Source organism: Vanessa tameamea, chromosome W, assembly GCF_037043105.1.
Source record: "Vanessa tameamea isolate UH-Manoa-2023 chromosome W, ilVanTame1 primary haplotype, whole genome shotgun sequence".
NCBI lineage: Eukaryota > Metazoa > Arthropoda > Insecta > Lepidoptera > Nymphalidae > Vanessa > Vanessa tameamea.
In genome coordinates this window covers 2,596,482-2,618,190 of record NC_087340.1, presented here as the reverse complement: position 1 = coordinate 2,618,190, position 21,709 = coordinate 2,596,482, and the positions used below count along the sequence as shown (strand labels likewise).

The following is a 21,709-nucleotide window of genomic DNA, read 5'->3' as shown; positions in this document are numbered from 1 at the left end:
ACCAATGCCATAAAAAAAGGAGTCTCGACGACAGTTTTATTCAGACTAAAAATAAATCTAATACAATGTTCCTAACTAAGTCCTTATCTCTACGAATGGCTGTCGCCGGGCGCTAGTCGTAACATCCCGGCGTTACCGCGAATGCTGTATCAGCGTAGGCAGCCCATGGCGAGTACTCTCTAACAAGATGTTATAATATTTGGCACAAATACTGCATGTATAACTCCTCCCCCCATAAGCACGAAATTATCGGAGGGATGATTATCATTAGCATGACTATTTTTATTCAGATGATTTCGGCAAAAACAATATTTTACGATACTTCTATACTTATGTGCTAAGATTATACAGGCGCTTAAGACTACAATTATATATAACACTAGAGTGCCGACACTCACACTTTTCACGTTAATGACCATTTCCTTGTCTTTATTCAATTCACTTTTGCTAACTTCTAATAGATTATTTAATTGTTGTAGATCTAGTGGTAGTGCCACACTGCATACCTTTGGGTTGCAGCCGAATGGGCCGGCACGCCCGGGCAAGTACCACTCTCTCACTCAAAATCGGCGTAAAGTGCTATGCTACCGCGTTTCGTCCGGTATGTGAGAGTCCCGGAGGCCCGATCCCCCTCCCCCCCCAAAACATAATGGTTGTGCAGAATTTGGTTTTATTACCCCAGGAGGGTACCATCAGCGACTGCGGTGGAGAATCCGTCTCTGGGCATTCATGCTCAGGACGTACACCACCTGTGCAGGGATGCCCAGGCTGCCCTCCGAATTCTGGGGGGGGCAATTTTGCGCTCGCCACTGTTCGGGGCAAGCGGAGCAGGCATCATAAGGCAACCCCTACCACCCACACTGTGGACTTCTGCAACATAAGGGGACTCAACTCCAACTTGAACGCCGTTCACTTTCACCTCGAGACGGCGAAGCCGGCCTTGCTCTTTCTTACCGAGACCCAGATATCCTCTTCTGCCGATACGACATTTCTTTCTTACCCCGGGTACAAATTGGAACATTCCTTTGTACCACGAGCTGGGGTGTGCGTTTACGTCAGAGATGATATCTGCTCTCGACGCCACGGCAGCCTTGAAGGGCAGGACCTATCGATTATCTGGCTCCGTGTAGACTGCGACGACCATCCGCGAATCTACGCGTGCCTTTATAGGTCCCATAGCGGTAATGCCGAAACCGACCGACTGGTTGAGCACGTCCAAGTGGCTACAGATTCCGTGCTGCAGCAGATCCCATCCGCAGAGATCGTAATTCTTGGCGATTTTAATGCCCACCATGCCGAATGGCTTGGATCACGCACTACCGATCATGCGGGTAGATCTGTTCTCGACTTCGCTTTAGCATACGATTTGACACAACTGGTCACCTCGCCAACGCGAATACCGGACGTGGAGGATCATATACCTTCCCTGTTGGATCTTCTGCTGACTTCCCATCCGGATGGCTACCAGGTTATCGTCGATCCCCCTCTGGGCTCGTCGGACCACTGTCTCGTCCGGAGTACAGTGCCGGTGGCGCGGTACTCACGACCTCGTTTCGTGGGCTGCCGCCGAGTGTGGCACTACAAGTCAGCAGATTGGGATGGAATGCGGTCCTTCTTTGCATCCTACCCATGGGGGCAGGTTTGTTTCTCGCCGGATGATCCGAGCGTTGTTGCTGACTCTGTCGCCGATGTGGTACTTCAGGGTATGGAACTGTTCATTCCGTATTCTGCGGTCCCCATCGGTGGCAAGTCCCAGCCCTGGTTTGGTCGTTTCTGCAAAACGGCTTCACGCCGAAAATGGGAACGCTACCAAGACTGCGCTAACGCATCGGCGTCTCGTGATGTAAATACCAGCGCATTCAGAAAGGAATATAACTCTGCCTCTAGGTCCTTCAAAAACGTGATTGCTAAGGCGAAGATGGAGTACATTGGCAGAATTGGTGAGAGACTGGTGCGCCTCCCTTCAGGAACACGTGCGTTTTGGTCTCTCGCTAAGGCTGTCTTAGGGAATTTCTGTCAGCCCTCTTTTCCATCTTTGCACAGAGACGGTGAGTCATTGGCCCATACCGCGAAGGAGAAAGCTGATCTTTTAGGCTCTCTCTTCGCGGCGAACTCGACTCTAGATGACCGAGGAAAGTCACCACCAACAATCCCGCGGTGTGATACCACGATGCCGGAGGTTACATTCCGGCAAAGTGCAGTTCGTAAAGCACTTCTTTCCTTGGATATTCATAAGTCGAGTAGACCCGATGGCATCCCTCCAATCGTGCTACGGACTTGTGCTCCCGAGTTGGCACCGGTCTTAACGCGTCTTTTCCGGCAATCCTATGCATTCGGCGTCGTCCCGAACTCCTGGAAGACTGCTTTGGTGCATCCGATCTCTAAAAAGGGCAACCGCTCAGACCTGTCCAATTATAGGCCTATCACCTCCTTGTTCTCCAAGGTAATGGAGTCCATTATTAACTGCCAACTCCTGCGGTACCTAGAGGAGTACCAGCTGATTAGCGACCACCAGTACGGTTTCCGTCGGGGTCGCTCAGCCGGTGATCTTCTAGTTTACCTGACTCATAAATGGGCGGAAGCAGTAGAGAGCAAGGGGGAGGCATTAACAGCCAGTCTGGACATAGCGAAGGCCTTTGATCGCGTGTGGCACAAAGCGCTTCTTTCGAAGCTTCCTTCCTATGGGCTTCCCGGGAAATTATGCAATTGGATTATCAGTTTTTTGGCAGATCGGAGCATCAAAGTCGTTGTCGACGGTGCATGCTCCGACTTAAAATTCGTCAATGCTGGTGTTCCACAAGGCTGCATTCTATCACCCACTCTGTTTCTTCTGCATATCAATGACTTGTTGCAAATCAGTAACATTCACTGCTATGCAGACGATAGCACCGTAGACACCTCATACACCGGCCGTGCTAATATTTCTCGGGAAAACATCGAAGAAAACCGGAACAAACTTTTGTCTGAAATCGAGTCTTCGTTAAACAAAGTCTCGAACTGGGGCCGGCTAAACCTAGTCCATTTCAACCCCAAAAAGACGCAAGTTTGCGCGTTAACTGCTAAAAAAACACCATTTGTCGTATCTCCACTATTTGAGAACATTCCATTAGCCGCCACAGCTAGTATAGGAATACTTGGCATCGATATTTCAAGCCTCGTTCAGTTCCGCGGTCAATTGGAAGGCAAAGCCAAATTGGCATCAAAAAAGCTTGGTGTGCTCAGCAAGGCAAGACAGTATTTCACGTCGGCCCATCGTCTAAGACTCTACAAGGCACAAATTCGGCCACACATGGAGTACTGCTCTCACCTCTGGGCGGGTGCTCCCCAGTACCAGCTCCTTCCATTCGACCGTATACAACGTAGAGCGGCTCGAATTATCGACGATCAAGCCCTTTCCGATCTGCTTGATCCTTTGGCTTTGCGTAGAGATGTTGGATCGCTCTGCATCTTCTACAGAATTTATCACGGGGAATGTTCCGATGAATTGTTCGGATTAATCCCGGCTGCTGAATTTCACCTTCGGACATCTCGCCAAAATTCAAAATATCACCCACAACACCTAGATGTCCGAAAATCCACAACAGCGCGATTTTTAAGACATTTTCTGCCTCGCACAACCACTCTGTGGAACCAGCTTTCGCCGGCGGTTTTTCCGAACCGATACGACTTGGGAACCTTCTAGAAAAGAGCGTACTCTTTCCTGAAAGGCCGGCAACGCACCTGCAAGCCCCCCGGTGTTGCAGATGTCCATGGGCGGTGGTAGTCACTTTCCATCAGGTGAGCCTCCTGCTCGTTTGCCACCTCTAATATAAAAAAAAAAAAAATAGAAGCAGTTGTCTGGTCAACCAAACAATTGGTTGATTTTGTAATAATAAAATATGATAGCGAACTAGCTACCTGTCTCTAATAAAAGTTTGATAGGTGACACCTATCACATGTCAATAAACATGTATTATTATTAATAATATTATTAATGTCAATTAATTTTATTTTATTATATGTATATATAATTTTTTGTTACATAATAAGTATTTGACATGATATGTAACATATTATTTAATTTAAATCTAATAGAATTTTCCTGTGGCACGTCTTTAATATAAGGAAATATGAACATTAATATTCTTTCCACATTTAAATTTGATAATTTAGAGTAATAATTTTCAAGTTTTTTTGTTTACATTTCCCTTTCTCCCAACTAATATAATCAGTGTAGTAGTAGGACAATGAGTACTATTCAAAATACTATTCATTATATGGGAATAACTTGCACCCGGCATACAATAATGTGTTACTAATTGTCCATAGATACTACACTTATACTAGCTATAGATAAGCAACTCAAGATTTAAAAGAAAAATTTTACGGGGCTCGGCTACTAGATGGCGGTTGTTAGTTTCTCATTGGCCCCATAGATGGCTTTAACCTCAATTTATTATATAATATTATTTTTTATTTAATTTATATATAATTTTTTATTTAAGGATTTTGTTAAAATTGAAAAACCACAAATTCATCATATTTAGTAAATTTGTCGTTTAACAATTATTTGATATATTTTTACAATGAAATTTGCATGATTGACCTTTAAATATTTTTTTTAAAATCAAAAATCAAAATATACTTTATTGAAGTAGTCTTTTACAAGCACTTTTGAATCGTCATTTAACAACTTTTTTTTTATATTAAGTGAAGCTACCACCGGTTCGGAAAGTGGATTGTACCGAGAAGAACCGGCAAGAAACTCAGTAGTTACTCTTTTTCAACATTTAAAAAAACAGTCATGTTAGTTAATTACAATGATATATGCATGTAATATATCCTGCCTGGAAGTCAACAAGTATTAATTCCACTTTTTTTTATCGTCTGTATAATCTTTTATTGAATAATATGCCTTCTTTACTAATGTATTTTTTACAAATTATTTTAATTTATCAAACAACAAAGTTAAAAATGTCTGTGGAATTTTATTATAGAATACCTTGCCCCAAGAAGGATTTATTGACTTAGCGAAGTGACCTTGCCGTTATAAGTTTATCCTTACTTCTTGTGCACATAGAATGATTATCACAGATTTTATCAAAGTGATCAATGTTACTATGAATATACATAATGTTGTTGTAAATATATTGTGACACATCCTTTGTTAAAAACATCCCGAAGAGAGAAGAGAGTCTCTAGCTCCAAGATTATAAATAGACCGGACTCTGCACTCATCTTCATCAGATCGGACTATGCTTTCTTTTGTAAAATAAAAACAGATTCAATCTCTACATTGTTACCCCAAAGAATCATGCCATATGACATAACACTGTGGAAATAACCAAAATATACTAAACAAGCGGTGTCAATATCAATTAAGTTGTCTAACTTTTCTGACCGCCTGATGGGACGTGATAAAAGTCCATAGACTGGTTAATATATTTTAATTTAGGAGCAAGACCACGTATTACTATTACAATTTTAAATGTTGAAAATGTAGGAGAAGAGAGCGAGTGTGGCCTGTCGGGGCCTTATATACCCGGGCCCCCATCACTGCAGACAAGACGTCACACTCGCCCATTGGCTGCCGAGCGCAAGTCTGCGACCGATGCGTTAGTCGCAACACGCTTCCGGGGGATTGACGCTGTCAATGTATGGGTAAGGGGCATAAGTTATTGTATGCCCTCGTTACCGTCCCCTTCTTCGTCAGTACCGCCGCCACTCTGCCAACTCCGCTGCCATCAGGATGAATCTTGACAATCCTCACCAATGGCCACAATAGGGGAGGTTGACTGGAGTCCTTGACCAGAACCATGTCGCCCACCATGAGTTCGCCGCTGCTCCTTTGCCATTTTTGTTTTTGCTGCAGTGTAGTTATGTATTCCTTGCAGTATCGGCGCCAGAAATGCTGTCGGAGAAATTCCAGCCTCTGGTGACGCTGTAGTCTGAGAACATTTTTCTCATTAATATCTGAATGAGGTACAGATGTAAGTGGCCGTCCAATAAGGAAATGGGACGGTGAAAGGCAGGTTAGGTCGGACGGGTCAGATGAAAGAGGAGTTAGGGGTCTGGAATTTAATATAGCCTCTATCTGAACCAAACAAGTAGACATTTCTTCGTAAGTTAAGTGTGCTTGTTTGAGGGTTCTGCGTAAGTGAAACTTAACGGATTTTTTTAAGTCAATTCATTAAAACAGCCTACAAAAGTAGATGCATTATCACAATAAATATGCTGTGGTTTGCCACGACGTGCTATGAAGCGCTGTAGTGCTGCGAGGAAAGCCTCCTTACTGAGGTCCCCAACAAGCTCGAAATGAACCGCCTTTACTGCAAAGCAGACAAACACACAAATATAAGCTTTGATCAGACGTGTACCCCTACCTTTTCGATCGGCTATCAACACTGGGCCGGCGTAATCTACGCCAGTATTTAAAAAAGGAAATGTCAAATTTGTTCTATGGCTAGGCAAATCACCCATAACAGGCTGTACAGATGAAGATTTAAATCTCGCACATTTAACACAAGAGTGAACTACACCTTTTGCGAGATTTCTACCCCCTAGAACCTAGTACGTTAATCTAATATTAGCCAATAAAAGTAGAGGACCGGCATGCATTAAGTTTATGTGATACATTTCAAATAAAAGTTTTGTTAATCTATGTTTACTACTTAGTAAGATGGGATGTTTAATGTTGTATTCATAGTTTGAATTCTTTAAACGACCTCCTACTCGAATGATGTCTTCGTTATCTATAAATGGAGAAAGAGAACATAATTTGCTACGTTTAGGTAAGGTGTGGCCTCGTTTAAGTAAATGGAATTCATTACTAAATATTTCTAATTGCATACAAATCAAATCAAATCAAATCAAAAATCTTTATTCAATATAGAAGTGTTTACACTTGCTTATTGATTGTCAAAAATCTACCACCGGTTCGGAATTTAGCACCTCGGACCTGAGAAGAACCGGCGAAAGAAACTCAGCGGGATATATATATATCTTTATTTATATATTTTTTTTTAACCATTATTATATACAATGATAATTATATTTTAGTTATTTGAAGCAGCCCGGAGGCGATCATTACATTCCCAAGGTGTGCAGTCAACTAAAAAGTCATTAGTGTTGTAATATCCTTTAGCACACAAACGCTCTTTAACGATTCTTTTGAATTTTATAATTGAATAATTTTGAACGTTTTCTGGGATCCTGTTGTAAAAACGTATACATTGCCCCAAAAAAGAGTTACTAACCCTGTGTAATCGGGTACTTGGAGTAACAAGTTTATTCTTGTTCCTAGTGTTAATAGAATGTACGTCACAATTTCTGGGAAAATCGTTTATGTTTTTGCGTACATACATAACATTATCAAAAACAAATTGAGAAGCGACAGTCATTATTTTAATTTCTTTAAATTTATCTCTTAACGAATCTTTTGGGCCCAGGTTATAAATTGCACGAATAGCCCTCTTCTGCAGTACAAAAATAGTATTAATGTCAGCTGCATTACCCCAGAGTAGGATGCCATACGACATTATACTGTGGAAATAACTGAAGTACACAAGGCGAGCCGTATCCACATCAGTCAAAAGTCTAATTTTTTTTACCGCATAGGCTGCAGAGCTGAGTCTATTCGCCAACTTATTTATATGGGACATTTAATTAATTTTATTTTAGATGAATGTAACTCTGTAAATGTTAATTGTGTATATATTTTATTCTTATTTTTAATATTGTAAATAAATCTGTGTACATAGGAAAATATTCTTATTGATGTGCCTTCCGGAAAACATACAGCATTGCTGTGAAGAAGCAGTCGTATACTTACTTTAATCTGTGGTCGATTTTTACCTTACACAACTTAGTTCACCTGAATGTCATTAGGTGGCGTTAGTTAACCAGCAAGTGCGCGGGAACCGCTGCCATATTCCTTCATAGCGTTGTGTACTTTCACCAAGTTGGTCGAAATTCGTAAAAAAGAATTCTAAAGTGATTCAGTTACAATGAACAATTCATGTATCTGTGATTATATTGATTGATAATTAACTAAGTGTTTTCGAAATCGTAACATATATTTTTTTTCGAACTTTAAGTTAATTTATTTTCTAATTATGGATCGCCCTCCGAATAAAACCGCGGAAGTTAGTGAGTCGCATGTGCCTATTTCGGATGATGTTTGTACCGAAAAAAATAAATGCTGCCAGGATGACGATACCTCGAATTGAAGCAGTTCAAGCGACGATAACGAAAGTGAGGATACTCCCAGCAAGAAACGCCGGCTGGACTCCCAGGTAACGGTCGATCCGAGAATCGACGCGTTATATGACCAGGTCAGTTTTCTCACAAATTTAATAATGCATCAACAATGTGGGACTGATAGCAACAAATCCAGTAGTCACGTGCACACAGACCAAGTAAAAAATGCTAGTTCTTTTTTAACCAACCCTTCGGTGCCAACAAAGACTCTAGAACTAGGAAATTATAAGACAGAGTTTGATGACAAAAAATGCATGAAGCCCGCCGACGGGAATAGGTTAAAACAACTTAAAGAGTTACATCATTTTAACACACCCTTATGGCAACACGTGCGATACAATAAAGCATTAGCTGAAGTCACTGCATCTCCGGGATTTTGCAACCTTAAAATCAATGATGAATTGTGCTGCCTCAATAAAGGCAAAGACTTTTTGGCCCCTACCAAACTATTTGTTGCGGGACTGACCAATGCTTTGTTATACCAAAAGGAGTTGTTGCAATCAGGCTTACAAGAAATACTAGATTGGGCTGTTAAAAACCCAAGCGAGCTAAATAGCGACAATTTATTTAATAAAATGAGCGTTACGTTTGGTGAATCTTCCACCTCCTACAAAAATTCGGAGCGCACACTACAAATCGTTTGTGGCAAGCGAGCGGAATGTGTAGAGATTAGACGTTCACGACTCATATCAGAAATACCTAATAAAAGTATACAAACTGCTCTTCATAATATTCCACCCAGTGAAGAATCTCGTTTTGACAAAACAAAACTACTGTCGCTTATTCAGTCCCTCAGAGGGCCACAATACTGGTTGTCACAATCACAAACATTCAAACCAAAAGATAAGTTTAGTCTGAAAAGGCGACTTAATGAACCTTCAACATCTAAAAGTTACAATTCCACCAAGGCCAATTATTATCAAAGTTCAGATAAGAAGCCACAAAATAAGCAAACATACAAAAACAAGACTGACAACAACAAGCAAACTAAAAACTTTACATTTCGTAACAGAGATAAGAAAAAATGACTATCCTCCACTATCATTCAAGGGGGGGCGCCTTGTACAGTTCAAAGACAGATGGCAGGCTTTGGATGCAAACAAATTTGTCATGATGACAATCACGGGATCCCGAATACCCCTATTCAGAAAACCCCCCCTTGTTTGGCCTACAAAAATTATAATGGACCAGTATGCAACAAAAACTTCTCCTGCCATGACTCAAGTAATTCTCGAACTAGAGGATCAAAATGTTCTTCAAGAAGTCGGGGCAAAATCCCCGAGTTTCATCTCCAAACTTTTTCTCCGAAAGAAAAGCGATGGATCGATGCGCCCAATATTCGATCTCCGGGAACTAAACAAATATGTAAAAACGAAACAATTTCATTTGATTTCCCATACAGATGTGCCGGACTTTCTCCAACCTGGAGACTGGATGATAAAGATCGACATTTCGCAGGCTTATTTTCATGTCCCTATGGCAAAATCACACAGACCCTTCCTCAGAATCAGTTATCACAACCGTATTTACGAGATGACGTGCCTGCCTTTCGGTCTAGCTTCTGCTCCGCACCTTTTCTCTTCCATCACATGCTGGGTCGCGGAGACCCTGCGTGCGAAAGATTGTCGAGTGCTAGTCTATCTAGACGACTTTCTTCTGGTGCACCAAGACCGAACCAAGTTAAGTCTTCGGTCTGCGGAGGCCGTAAGACACTTGGAACTGTTGGGTTGGAAAGTGAATTTCCAGAAATCGGTCCTAACTCCAACACAAGACTTGGAATATCTAGGGATACGATGGCTAACGGCCAAGAACAAAATGGTCTTACCAAATCAGAAAGTAAAATGCATCAACAGCGCCCTAGAACAGATTATGCAAAAGCCACACATGAGTCTACGACAATAACAAACAATTTTGGGGAAGCTGAACTTTGCCAACTTTGTCATTCCTCGGGGTAGACTACACTGTCGCAATTCCCAAATATTCTTGCGACGCTTCGACAAGAGACTACCCCGTCAAGTACAACGTATCCCTCAGAATGTTTACCGAGAGATGGTGTGGTGGCGCGGAGCTACTCATCACTCGTTACCGATACACAAAAAACCAGCTACCCACTTCCTGGCAACGGATGCCTCAGACGTAGGTTGGGGCGCTCAACTGGATGGAAAAGTGATGTCAGGGTGCTGGTCACTCTACCAAAGGAGGTGGCACAGCAACAAAAAAGAATTATTCGCCGTTTTCGCTGCTATCAAAATGAACTCAAAAATATTAGTAAAGTCACATGTACTGATCCAATCCGACAATCGAACACTGATAGCGTATATCCGGAAAGAAGGCGGAACCAAATCTTTAGCGTTGCTGGAACTGACATTCAAACTTCTCCAACTAGCGGACAAATTCAAAATAACGCTGTCAGCATATCTCCCGGGGAGGTACAACATAATTGCGGACAGATTATCACGAGGAAAACATCCGGTGGAATGGCACCTGATACCCGATGCGACAGCGGAAGTCTTCCAAAAATGGGGGTATCCGGAAATAGATCTGTTCGCGTCAAAAAATACAGCTGTTGTACGAAACTACGTCTCAATAGACTGCAAAGATCCATCGGCATGTTATACAGACGCCTTCAGCAGACCTTGGAATTATTGGGTCGCCTGGGTTTTTCCACCTCCCAGCCTATTACTCAGGGTGTTAGCACATCTGAACAACGCCAAGGGAACTTATCTTGTAGTGGCCCCAGACTGGCCTCAGGTGTTCTGGCTACAAGACCTGAAATCGAGGGCATTAGAACCACCGCACGAGCTACAAAACCTCTCGGAAGTGCTCATAGATGTGACAACATCGCAACCTCCTCCACAAGTGCAAACATTAGCCCTGAAAGTCTGGAAAATTGGGGGTGGGGCGAACAAATAAAAGACTGGGCTGTAGAAGAAAAAGAATTATTAAGAAAGAGTTGGCGACAATCAACACTTACTACCTATTTTCCTGCCATAAAGAGATGGCTAGCTTGGTGCTCCAGCTCACTGGTGAACCCAAAAACTCCCCAGTCTACTGATATAGCTAGATTTCTGATACAGTTTTTTCTAAGAGAAAATTTAGCATACAACACGATCCTGGTGCACAAATCAGCAATTATGACATTTTGTGGCCCACACGTAGAACATCAACATTTTCCGATTTCATTATCAAACATGTCCTTAAAGCAATTCGAACAGTTAAATCTAAAGCTATAAAGAGAGCACTTACATGGGATCCTCGCATTGTCCTAAATTAGCTATCGGTGGTAGATTTTTGACAATCAATAAGCAAGTGTAAACACTTCTATATTGAATAAAGATTTTTGATTTGATTTGATTTGGCTAACCCCTTGAAAGACACCTTATTCGACTTGTCACGAAGGACAGCAGCAGTTCTATTGTTAGCCCCGGGAAGAAGAATCCACGATCTGACCCTTTTAAAAATTTCTACAGAGAGTTTCCAGGATAACGGAGAAAGCATCATTTTAATACCGGCCTTTGGGTCTAAAACGGACACTCACAATTATCGCCAATCCGCATGGAAACTCTCTAAACATGATGATCAAAACATATGTCCCGTCACATTAGTTAGATCACTCATAAAAAGAACACAAACTAGGCGGTTAACTAGCAATATCAATTTAAATAACCTTTTCATCACTGTCAATGGTGACATTAAGGCTGCCTCTCGAACTGTAATCGGGAATTGGGTGCGTACAGTTCTTCAGGACAGTGGTATTAGGGCATCTCCTGGAAGCTGTAGGTCAGCGGTAGCTTCCCTGGGGTGGTTTGATAATCAATCGATTGATGAGATATTGTCACGTAGAAACTGGAGATCATCCAGCACATTCTTTAATCATTACTGTCGTATAATAGAAACTAAAGTTAGTCATAACTCTTTTTTCAAAACATTTACACCGAATTGATTTTTATTATTATTATATATATATAACAATAATAATAAACTAATGATAATAATTTAAATGAGTATTTGTTTGTATAGTAATGGAAGGAAAACCATATATTATTTCATATATTATGAATTTAATTATCAAATATCATCGTTCTAATCTCACGAAATTCTACAATACTTTCTTAAGCCAGGATAGTAAAGACAACAATGTTATAATATATATTTTGTATCTTTCAAAGCATTTAAAGACATTAAAATGATTGTTACATCGCAGTTGTTTATAATTTATTAATTTCATTAGTTATCAATTTCATCATAGCGTTGTGCTTAAAAACAATACATATTTCACCAGCAGATAACAAACACGTATTCACAGCAATGCTGTATGTTTTCCGGAATGCACATCAATATAACGGTTTTACATAACAATAAAACCGATATTATGTGCCGAGAGGAAAACATACAGCATTGCAGAAAGTACTTCCTGGTGAAGACTGTAGGAATATGGCAGCGGTTCCCGCGCACTTGCTGGTTAACTAACGCCACCTAGTGACATTCAGGTGAACTAAGTTGTGTAAGGTAAAAATCGACCACAGATTAAAGTAAGTATACGACTGCTTCTTCACAGCAATGTTTTCCTCTCGGCACATAATATCGGTGTTATTGTTATGTAAAACCGTTATATTAACTTTTGAAATTTGATATTTTATTTAGAATAGAATAGAATAGAATAATTCTTTATTTACAACAACACACTATACATATTTTCTATACTTAGACAATACAGCTGAAGAAGTACATATTATTTAGAATAAAAAAAAAAACAAAAGATAATTAATTATTTGTACAGCGGTGTGTTGTTATAAAAGGAAGATCGCTCAGCATATGCTGACAATCTGGAATAGTAATACCCCAGGTGTCAGCGCTGATTTTCAGCGATCACCTTTAGACAGTTATGTCAGAGAACGTCAGCGACAGTTTGAATAAACATAAATAAACAATATTAATAATAATATATGAAGACGATTAATATATAGCTTTATTTATATAAAATATTATTACAATAAATATTATATTTGTTGTATAATTTTAATATAATAACAACAAAAAATAAAAAAAATAAATAAAAAAGTATATAACATCAAGGTGTGTATGATGCCCTATTGTTACTGATCGCCACGTCACTCGAGAACTCACAAATTTCGTTATAAGTTTATTTAGTCTGTGATGGAAACGTTTAAGCAGTCGAGAGCGTGCACGTGATGTAAAAATGAGGTTATGTCAGGTTGTATTAGGAATTGTGGGTATGAAAGAAGAATAATGAATAGAATATATATATTGAAATAAGTATTTTTAAAATAAATAAAATTAAGTATACTTATTATTTTGTTTGTAATAAAATAAATTAAAACGAATAATAATCAAATATATTTTACAGGTTTTAAATTATTTGCTCTTTGAAAGAAAAGTTCTCATGTGGAAGTGGAATATGGTGAAATGTCGTTTATATGCAGATGCATAGCTTAGTATTATATTTAACTGCATCGGAATGTGGTCCACCTCGCAGAAGAATTGTAGTCTGGTAGTAAAAAAAGTAAATAATTATATATTCCATTTTTGCTTGTCAAGAAGGATTTTTTTATATTTTAATTTAAAATTGGAAATGGTTTTTAGATCCCTCAACGGTGGTGGAAGGTCATTCCAACACTTGGTAGCAAAGAATTTGAAGCTTCCTCTAAACGCTGCCGAATGATGCTGTGGTACTAACATACAATAGGATGACGCTCTGGTTTGATACCGCTTATTGGCATCACTTAGCCAGCCCAGCTTGCAATAAAGATACTGTGGTATTTGATATTTTACGACACCAAACAAAAGTGTAGCGAAGTGAAGTTGCCGACGGTATTCCATCTTCATTATACCTGCTTGATTTAAGTAAGGTGTAACATGCGCATAGCGAGGTATATTGAAGCAGTATCGTGCGCAAGCGTTTTGAACTCGTTGGATATGGTTTCTAGTGCAAGCCAGCAGCCTTGGTCCAATAAGCGTGTCAGCATAATTTAATTTGGACAAAATTAATGCCTCACAGAGACGGACGCGTAGATCAGGCCTAAGAAAAGGTCTAATACGATAAAGAACCTTCAATCGGTAAAAGCAGTTTTGAATAGTGTTAAGAACGTGTTTCCCGAATCGAAGGTTCTCGTCCATCAATACACCAAGATTTCTTGCTACCTTAACACGATGCACGACTTCATCATTTATTTTAATTATCGGATCTACCCTCGTTATCTTTTCAATCTGCTTTTTAGTTCCCAACACCATGAATTTAGTTTTTCGAGGGTTAAGAACCAAACAATTTGAAAGTGACCATTGGAAAATGCTCGCGAGGTCAGCGTTTAGCTTTTCAACAGCATCATTAACATCCTCCGGTCGAAATGATATGTAAAGTTGAATATCATCAGCGTACATGTGATATTGACAATTTTTTATGTGTCTAGTGATATCCGAGCAATATAAAATAAATAAAAGAGGTCCCAATATTGATCCCTGAGGGACACCTCTGACGACAGGTCTAGACTCGGAACGATTGATGGAACCATCATCATTTTTAATCTCCACTACTTGGGAACGGCAACTTAAATAACTGGTAAACCATTCAATAGTGTCTGGACTGAAGCCGTAGAAATGCAATTTCGAAAGCAATAATGGAACATTTATTGTATCAAATGCTCGTGAATAATCCAAGAGAACCAATATTGTACCTTCGCCTTGGTCCTGGGCACTGAGGACATCATCAACCACATCGATCAATGCCGATACTGTGCCCCTATGTTTGCGAAAGCCAGATTGCTTTATAGGTAGGATATTATTTGTTTCGAGGAATTCAGCGAGTTGATTGTGTACGATCCTTTCTAGTATCTTGGACAAACATGGTAAAATACTTATGGGACGAAGGTCTTTTAGTTCCATTGGAATAGCTTTGAATATAAAATAAGCTTTGAATGATTATTGCTGCATTACCTTTTAAAGCCGCTCGTAAATAATGAAATTTATAAATATTATTGATACTATTGTTATTATGTATTAAAGAAATATACGTATCTCTGAATTCGAGCCAGTGCTGATAGTCGCCGTCAAAATGGGGTAAATCAATTTTCGGTAGCCTTACGAAGTCGTGTCTGTATTCTGTCGAGACACTTGTTGGAGACCCGCAGCGAGAAGAGACACCATGATCTTTGTCGGAAGAAAGCATGGTGGGTGCCACTGAAACCCACTTAAAATACATGCTTTCGAATTGCTCCCGATCCGCATATATATCGGTCTCCGAACCCTCATCGCACAACACTTCTATTTCACCCTGTAATGTATCATAATCACTGTATGATGCATCTATTTTTGTTAAACGGCACTTTAACTCGGCTATTTGAACGGGGGATAAAACTTCATTTCCACTAATTAAATTTATAAAATTAGAAAATTGTGTTAGCTTAGCTTTAATGGTACTGCGTTTTTTAATGAGATCTTTAAAAGAAGACATTATGAAATCTAAATAGGATGCGTTTAATGCACAACAGCTAAGCCGGCACTAATGAATAGCACGTGGACGCACGATCTAAGATAACAAAGTACCGGTGCGGCCGGCAATTCAAGGGCAAATATAATGCAAAAAAGAAAGGGCAAAAAACTATATGTAGGATAGTGGGCGGAATTAGACGGATCGTCAGGAGGTCGGGTTCCCATTTTAAGAAACAACAATTAAGGTTTTAAATAACAATAGATTTTTATTTACAATAATTACAATAATAATAGTCTTAAAATAATTTATACACAATCTAAGCAAACAGACAAGCCAGTGATATACAGCTAAATCAATATGCCGAAAGGCAGCGTAACCGCGTACAAGCACAGCTAACTAAATAGCGTAGCAAAGGCAGTCAAGCCTGAGGGGTAAACCGACAGTTTTGTCTGAAGCTAGAGCCCTTGCTTGAGTCGATCCTCGGAATCGATTGAAGACTAGCCAGTGAACACGGTATTTATACCCTAGCCCCTACTCCCAACAACTTTACTTGGTGGTAGGGCTTTGTGCAAGCCCGTCTGGATAGGTACCACCCACTCATCAGATATTCTACCGCCAAATAACAATACACTGTATTGTTGTGTTCCGGTTAGAAGGGTGAGTGAGCCAGTGTAATCACAGGCACAAGGGACATAACATCTTAGTTCCCAAGGTTGGTGGCGCATAGGTGATGTAAGGAATGGTTAATATTTCTTACAGCGCCTTTGTCTATGGGCGGTGGTGACCACTTACCATCAGGTGGCCCATATGCTCGTCCGCCAACCAATGCCATAAAAAAAAAAAAAAACTCTGTCCGTGGCGCGAAACGCCAGCCACGTGTTTACCAAAATGTAAATACAAAGCAATTAAATCTGCTAGCAAGGTAAAAGTCACAAAATATTCCAATATGAATTATCGTTAATCAAGAACAGACAATTTGAAGTTATTTCTAGGTGACACGAATTAAACAATCGTTTATAATGTTTCATAACGCTGTTAACAATTACCGAAATCGGAACTAGTCGTCATAAGTCAATCGCAGATAGCTAGTAAATCATACCAGATATAATTAGGAATTATATTAGTCATGAATGATATTTTATAAGCGCATGAGGTGAGCAATGTGTATTATAAAATGTATAAAATTAGCAAAAAAGCACACCTTACTGAAAATATCGAAAAGTTTTATTCGTCTAGAACTATATTAGACGAAAATAAAAGGATTGGAACGGACTCACTCCATGTGGTAGACTATCCTTTGTCCTCTAAGCGTCCTTCAATGGCTGACGAACGTGAGGGTCACGATGAAAGTCCGAAGTCCACGGTGAGATTTGCTGGTTCCACGATGAGATTTGCTGGCTCCAGTTGTATGGGTAATATGTGGCGCTCGTAAAATTAAATAAAATACTCGAAGGAATGGATGGAAAATTGGATGGACGTAATAAAAGTCCATAGACTGGTTAATATATTTTAATTTAGGAGCAAGACCACGTATTACTATTACAATTTTAAATGTTGAAAATGTAGGAGAAGAGAGCGAGTGTGGCCTGTCGGGGCCTTATATACCCGGGCCCCCATCACTGCAGACACGACGTCACACTCGCCCATTGGCTGCCGAGCGCAAGTCTGCGACCGATGCGTTAGTCGCAACACCGCCTATGCTGCGGAGCTGAGTCTTCCTGTCAGGGACGATAAATGAGGACTCCACTGAAGTCCGGAATCCAATTCTATTCCCAAAAACACCGTCGTATCGGCTACATCAAGACGGCCACCTTTTAAAGATATATTATAATTTTGCCTTCTAACATTGGGTAAGGTAAAAGCTACACATTTTGTTTTTTGAGCATTCAAAACTAAATGATTTATTATTATGTTTTCTTGTGTTTGTGGATTTTAAAATAATCAAATGCTTGAACTTTAATTGGATCAGTCTGGTCAAAGATCGTTATTTTTCCATCTATAATTCTATTTATATTTTTAGACCAACTGTGAATTATTATATTTATTGCTAGATTACTAATATAATCAATTAATGAGCCTTTATGCTTTTCACAAGATATTACATTAAAGTTGCAATTACAATCTATAAAAAATCTCATTTTCTCTATTGGACAATATGATTCAGGAACCTCACGCAAACAAGCCACAATAATATCATTTCGTCTAATAACTTTACAATTACTAGGGTGAAATAAAGATTTTTTCGTATAATCGATTTCGTGAAAAACCAATTTGCTGTTGTTTGCAAGTACCTTCACCCTGATCATCCTTTGTTGTTAGGGCAGTCGATGGCTGCATTACATTAACATAACATAAACATAATCAGCCTGTAAATTTCCCACTGCTGGACTAAGGCCTCCTCTCCCGTTGAGGAGAAGGTATGGAGCATATTCCACCACGCTGCTCCAATGCGGGTTGGTGGAATACACATGTGGCAGAATTTCGTTGAAATTAGACACATGCAGGTTTCCTCACGATGTTTTCCTTCACCGCCGAGCACGAGATGAATTATAAACAAATTAAGCACATGTAAATTCAGCGGTGCCTGCCTGGGTTTGAACCCGAAATCATCGGTTAAGATGCACGCGTTCTAACCACTGGGCCATCTCGGCTCTCATTACATTAAGCACATGTTCAATAGCATCAGTTTCCATGGGTTGCAGCTGAGAAGAACCTGAAAGTATAAATAGTGGAATGTAAAGTTAGCTTGCAAGACTAATCACACACCATCGTACACCACCTGAGCAGGGATGCCCAGGCTGCCCTCCGAATTCTGGGAGGGGCAATTTTGCGCTCGCCACTGTTCGGGGCAAGCGGAGCAGGCATCATAAGGCAACCCCTACCACCCACACTGTGGACTTCTGCAACATAAGGGGACTCAACTCCAACTTGAACGCCGTTCACTTTCACCTTGAGACGGCGAAGCCGGCCTTGCTCTTTCTTACCGAGACCCAGATATCCTCTCCTGCCGATACGACATTTCTTTCTTACCCCGGGTACAAATTGGAACATTCCTTTGTACCACGAGCTGGGGTGTGCGTTTACGTCAGAGATGATATCTGCTCTCGACGCCTCGGTAGCCTTGAAAGGCAGGACCTATCGATTATCTGGCTCCGTGTAGACTGCGACGACCATCCGCGAATCTACGCGTGCCTTTATTGGTCCCATAGCGGTAATGCCGAAACCGACCGACTGGTTGAGCACGTCCAAGTGGCTACAGATTCCGTGCTGCAGCAGATCCCATCCGCAGAGATCGTAATTCTTGGCGATTTTAATGCCCACCATGCCGAATGGCTTGGATCACGCACTACCGATCATGCGGGTAGATCTGTTCTCGACTTCGCTTTAGCATACGATTTGACACAACTGGTCACCTCGCCAACGCGAATACCGGACGTGGAGGATCATATATCTTCCCTGTTGGATCTTCTGCTGACTTCCCATCCGGATGGCTACCAGGTTATCGTCGATCCCCCTCTGGGCTCGTCGAACCACTGTCTCGTCCGGAGTACAGTGCCGGTGGCGCGGTACTCACGACCTCGTTTCGTGGGCTGCCGCCGAGTGTGGCACTACAAGTCAGCAGATTGGGATGGAATGCGGTCCTTCTTTGCATCCTACCCATGGGGGCAGGTTTGTTTCTCGCCGGATGATCCGAGCGTTGTTGCTGACTCTGTCGCCGATGTGGTACTTCAGGGTATGGAACTGTTCATTCCGTATTCTGCGGTCCCCATCGGTGGCAAGTCCCAGCCCTGGTTTGGTCGTTTCTGCAAAACGGCTTCACGCCGAAAATGGGAACGCTACCAAGACTGGGCTAACGCATCTCCGTCTCGTGATGTAAACACCAGCGCATTCAGAAAGGAATATAATTCTGCCTCGAGGTCCTTCAAAAACGTGATTGCTAGGGCGAAGACGGAGTACATTGGCAGAATTGGCGAGAGACTGGTGCGCCTCCCTTCAGGAACACGTGCGTTCTGGTCTCTCGCCAAGGCTGTCTTAGGGAATTTCTGTCAGCCTTCCTTACCATCTCTGCACAAGGACGGTGAGTCATTGGCCCATACAGCGAAGGAGAAAGCTGATCTTTTAGGCTCTCTCTTCGCGGCGAACTCGACTCTGGATGACCGAGGAAAGTCACCACCAACAATCCCGCGGTGTGATACCACGATGCCGGAGGTTACATTCCGGCAAAGTGCAGTTCGTAAAGCACTTCTTTCCTTGGATATTCATAAGTCGAGTGGACCCGATGGCATCCCTCCAATCGTGCTACGGACTTGTGCTCCCGAGTTGGCGCCGGTTTTAACGTGTCTTTTCCGGCAATCCTACGCATTAGGCGTCGTCCCGAACTCCTGGAAGACTGCTTTGGTGCATCCGATCTCTAAAAAGGGCAACCGCTCAGACCCGTCCAATTATAGGCCTATAGCCATCATCTCCTTGTTCTCCAAGGTAATGGAGTCCATTATAAACTGCCAGCTCCTGCGGTACCTAGAGGAGTACCAGCTGATTAGCGACCGCCAGTACGGTTTCCGTCGGGGTCGCTCAGCCGGTGATCTTCTAGTTTACCTTACTCATAGGTGGGCGGAAGCAGTTGAGAGCAAGGGGGAGGCATTAGCAGCCAGTCTGGACATAGCCAAGGCCTTCGATCGCGTGTGGCACAAAGCGCTTCTTTCGAAGCTTCCTTCCTATGGGCTTCCCGGGAAATTACTCAATTGGATTACCAGTTTTTTGGCAGATCGGAGCATCAAGGTCGTTGTCGACGGTGCATGCTCCGACTTAAAATTCGTCAATGCTGGTGTTCCACAAGGCTGCGTTCTTTCACCCACTCTGTTTCTTCTGCATATCAATGACATGTTGCAAATCAGTAACATTCACTGCTATGCAGACGACAGCACCGTAGACACCTCATACACCGGCCGTGCTAATATTTCTCGGGAAAACGTCGAAGAAAACCGGAATAAACTTGTGTCTGAAATCGAGTCTTCGTTAAACAAAGTCTCGAACTGGGGTCGGCTAAACCTAGTCCATTTCAACCCCAAAAAGACGCAAGTTTGCGCGTTAACTGCTAAAAAAACACCATTTGTCGTATCTCCACGATTCGAGAACATTCCGTTAGCCGCCACAGCTAGTATCGGAATACTTGGCGTCGATGTTTCGAGCCTCGTTCAGTTCCGCGGTCAATTGGAAGGCAAAGCCAAATTGGCATCAAAAAAGCTCGGTGTCCTCAGCAAGGCAAGACAGTATTTCACGTCGGCCCATCGTCTAAGACTATACAAGGCGCAAATTCGACCTCACATGGAATACTGCTCTCACCTCTGGGCGGGTGCTCCCCAGTACCAGCTCCTTCCATTTGACCATATCCAACGTAGAGCGACTCGAATTATCGACGATCAAGCCCTCTCCGATCTGCTTGATCCTTTGGCTTTGCGTAGAGATGTTGGATCGCTCTGCATCTTCTACAGAATTTATCACGGGGAATGTTCCGAGGAATTTTTCGGATTAATCCCGGCTGCTGAATTTCACCTTCGGACATCTCGTCAAAATTCCAAATATCACCCGCACCACCTAGATGTCCGAAAATCCACAACAGCGCGATTTTTAAGACACTTTCTGCCTCGCACAACCACTCTGTGGAACCAGCTTTCGCCGGCGGTTTTTCCGAACCGATACGACTTAGGAACCTTCAAGAAAAGAGCGTACTCTTTCCTGAAAGGCCGGCAACGCACCTGCAAGCCCCCCGGTGTTGCAGATGTCCATGGGCGGTGGTAGTCACTTTCCATCAGGTGAGCCTCCTGCTCGTTTGTCTCCTCTACCATAAAAAAAAAAAAAAAAAATCAAGTATGACACCATCATGGTATACTGTATTAGTAATACTAAATTGGTTAATACTTTTATAATACTAAAGGTAAACTTAATAATACTTTAGTCCAAGTTTATTAATAAGTAGGCCAAATAATAATATTATCTTATGCAAAAAATACTACATAAAAACTT

General features: G+C 41.5%; 2 protein-coding genes across 2 annotated transcripts; both read left to right on the top strand.

The window, feature by feature from the left end:
• Window positions 1-9,351: 9,351 nt before the first annotated feature.
• On the top strand, window positions 9,352-10,140 carry LOC135194600 (uncharacterized). Its single transcript, XM_064220217.1, has one exon. The coding sequence runs from the start codon at window positions 9,352-9,354 to the stop codon at window positions 10,138-10,140; it is 789 nt and encodes a 262-aa protein (XP_064076287.1).
• A 147-nt stretch (window positions 10,141-10,287) lies between these two features.
• LOC135194599 (uncharacterized) lies at window positions 10,288-11,151 on the top strand. Its single transcript, XM_064220215.1, has one exon. It carries the CDS (start codon window positions 10,288-10,290, stop codon window positions 11,149-11,151), a length of 864 nt encoding a protein of 287 aa, XP_064076285.1.
• Window positions 11,152-21,709: the final 10,558 nt, after the last annotated feature.

Excerpts from the sequence above, each read along its gene's own strand:
- LOC135194600 (XM_064220217.1), top strand. The coding sequence starts at position 9,352 with ATGACAATCACGGGATCCCGAATACCCCTATTCAGAAAACCCCCCCTT.
- LOC135194599 (XM_064220215.1), top strand. The coding sequence starts at position 10,288 with ATGGTGTGGTGGCGCGGAGCTACTCATCACTCGTTACCGATACACAAA.